This window comes from Gastrolobium bilobum, unplaced genomic scaffold (genome assembly GCF_033153095.1).
Source record: "Gastrolobium bilobum isolate Gb01-03AN ecotype WA unplaced genomic scaffold, APGP_CSIRO_Gbil_v1 utg20048, whole genome shotgun sequence".
Lineage (NCBI taxonomy): Eukaryota > Viridiplantae > Streptophyta > Magnoliopsida > Fabales > Fabaceae > Gastrolobium > Gastrolobium bilobum.
This window is the reverse complement of record NW_026898170.1, coordinates 69,876-72,790: the sequence shown is the minus strand read 5'-3', so window position 1 is coordinate 72,790 and position 2,915 is coordinate 69,876. Positions and strand designations below refer to the sequence as shown.

At 33.4% G+C, this 2,915-nt stretch overlaps 1 protein-coding gene across 1 annotated transcript; it reads left to right on the top strand.

The window, feature by feature from the left end:
* The first annotated feature begins 1,401 nt into the window (after positions 1-1,401).
* Positions 1,402-2,240, top strand: LOC133313509 (protein MAIN-LIKE 2-like). Its single transcript, XM_061514893.1, has 4 exons — positions 1,402-1,686; positions 1,897-1,985; positions 2,061-2,121; positions 2,235-2,240. The coding sequence occupies exons 1-4, from the start codon at positions 1,402-1,404 to the stop codon at positions 2,238-2,240; spliced, it is 441 nt and encodes a 146-aa protein (XP_061370877.1).
* Positions 2,241-2,915: the final 675 nt, after the last annotated feature.

The window sequence follows — 2,915 nt, the reverse complement described above, 5'->3', positions numbered from 1 at the left end:
AAATGCGCAAAAAAAAAAAAAAGAATACTTCTCCTGTTCACATGACTAATGTCTTCTGCCTTCTGCCTTCTGCCTTCTGCCTTCTGCCAGTAGAGGGATCATCCAAGTAGGGGCAGTAGAGAATATTGTTGAGTTGCCTTCCGTACTTCGGGCTGATTGAGCAAGCTTATAAGCACATAGATTGGCTCCTCGACGCACATGCGTAAAAACAATCCTCACCCACCCAATGTCTGATGCGGTGTATTATGTGTGAGTCATACGTTTGAGGCTTAGTGGATAAGAGTTGATTTATTATGACCTCATTATCACTCTTCACTATCAATTGTTTAATCCCATATACTAGCATAGTTGGACCAATCCCTATGCCTCTGCATCTTGGGATGTTAATAGTGTAATTAATTGTGTTTATAGATTTTACTTAATACTTAGTGACTAGTGACTACTTTTTTTAGGGAATAGATTCTCTCACGTGAAAAAATTGTTATGTGGTCATATTATTTGATCACAACCACTCATTTAAAAATTATACATTTTTCTCTCTCTTATCTTATCATCAATGAGTGACTGTGATCAAATAACATGACCATATGACAATTTTTTCACATGACAGGATCCATTTCCACTTTTTAGGATGTTACTAGTGTAATTTAATATTTTTAATAGTGATTAATATTCAGTAATTGTTGTAATTAATTAGTGAATAGTTATGATTATATTTTAATTAAATATACTGTATTGTTATTATAAACATAGGTATGTGTAATTAATTGTGTTTTGAGATTTTAATTAATTACTATTAATGATTAATTTTTAGTGTTTTAAAAGTATAATTTAAGATTTTTAATTGTGATTAGTATTTATTAATTGTTGTAACTAGTGAATAATTGTGATTATATTTTAATTAAATAACGTACTGTTATTGTAAAATGTGAATAATTTAGAATTTAAAGTGATTAGTAATTACTTATTAGAACTTTTTAGTTGCTGTAATTAGCAAATAGTTATGGTTAAATTTTAATTATTTATAGATTTATTATTTATTAGTGATGGTGTATAACGATTCACCTAGAAGACTTCTTCATCTCGATGTGCGTGATCATTCATTATTGTTCATGCAATCTAGACACCGCTTAGAGGTTTCGTGGAAGAGAAGGAGTATTATAGGAGCTTAATAGTTTGGAGTAGTAGACTAGCAGGGTATGATGTGGTCCCAGACGCCATTGTACCATATTTATATCATGCCGATTTTCTTAAAGCTGCTCGCATGGGCCATATGGAGGTATGTTACAAACCATATATAATTAATTTGTACATTTAATTTTATTGAAATATTTAAGAATTTTGAAGATTAATAATTCTCCTTTTTTTTAGCTTGACAGATCATGAATCACAACTCTAAACATGCGATGGAGATCGAAGACTCATACTTTTCATATGCCTCAAGGAGAGGTTATTGTGATGGTTGTGGACGTAGCAATGATTATTGGTCTCCCTACAAAAGGTACACCTGTCACCGGCCTATCTGGTACAAGAAATTTGATTCATGTTATATCGCTACTATATGGGAGGACCGCGACTATAATTGATTTAAGGGGTGCCTCTTTTAAGACTTCTTTGTTGGATTTACATTTTACGAATGTTAATGATTTCATTCATTATGAAGAGGAACTTGTACGCTTCATGCAGGTGTTCACATTACATTTTATTAGAGGCTTCTTACTTACAAATCCCAATGGGGTAGGGTGCATCTATGATATCTACCATTTCTCTTTGATTATGAAGCATGTGGAAAAAATAATTAGGGATTAATGGTGTTAGCCTTCCTGTATCATGAGTTGCGCATTGCCACCTCACTAAATCGGATTGAAATATTTTGTGTAAATGATAGTGTTACAGATGTGGGTGTGGGCTAGGTCCCTTACCATTGCTCTGAATATTATTTCAGCTCTCCCATATTACAACGATAGTACACCAGTTCGTGTAAGGTATGTTATATTGGTATATGGTATGACTCCATTTGTAATATATAATTTTTTTTTGTTTAATGTCATTCTTTGTAGATGGATTGGGCATAAGACAATCTTCTATAATCTATCAAAGTATAGGATGACTGAGCATCAGGTAATAGTAAAATATATTCATTCTTATTTAGTTGTTTTGATTTCGCTATAAGTATTTTACAATTCAAATTATGAACATGCTTTTTTTACAAATTATATGGACTCTGCACTCAGACCTAGTTTTGCCATATCATATTCACGAAACTATCGTTGGAGAGCACTCACTCCGATGATTTATTTTAACATTATAGAATATCATTCGACATACCATTTCATGATTTAAATTAAGATGCATCAAGATATACCTTATAAGTATTTACAGCCAGAAGAGATGCACCATCTCACCTTGAGGAAAAAGAATGAGTTGCCCTGGCCTCATCAGATAAAGTAGTTTACAAATCACTAGACCTATAGAGATTGCTAGTATTATATAGAAGAATAATAAGACGATGGATCATGAGTAAGACATTTCACTTAGGTAGTGAGAAATTCCTTGTCGGGTAAGTTCCGACCCGCACGAAAGGCGTAACGATATGGGCACTATCTCGGAGAGAGGCTCGGTGAAATAGACATGTTCTGTAGTGAGTAGACTAGATCTATATATTTATAAAGGCTAACTTGTCGAAACCCGCACGTGGCAATGACATGAGAGCATGCATAATGAAATGCGGTTAACCTTCCACGTTGATAATCAAGTTCGGTCAAATTGACTGAAACAACACGACCATATGTACTTGTAAAATAATTAAAAGCCCTTTCAACCTTAAACCTATGTGAATTATGGTCATAGATACAAACAACGTGTGTAGATGTGACCTCTTGGTTATTTTGCATCACATCAAGCAGTACCTTTCA

Bases quoted from the DNA above. Each gene is read 5' to 3' on its own strand.
- LOC133313509 (XM_061514893.1), top strand. From the start codon at position 1,402: ATGCGATGGAGATCGAAGACTCATACTTTTCATATGCCTCAAGGAGAG. The intron at 1,687-1,896 runs GTGTTCACATTA...ATAGTGTTACAG, and splicing joins AACTTGTACGCTTCATGCAG to ATGTGGGTGTGGGCTAGGTC. The intron at 1,986-2,060 runs GTATGTTATATT...CATTCTTTGTAG, and splicing joins AGTACACCAGTTCGTGTAAG to ATGGATTGGGCATAAGACAA.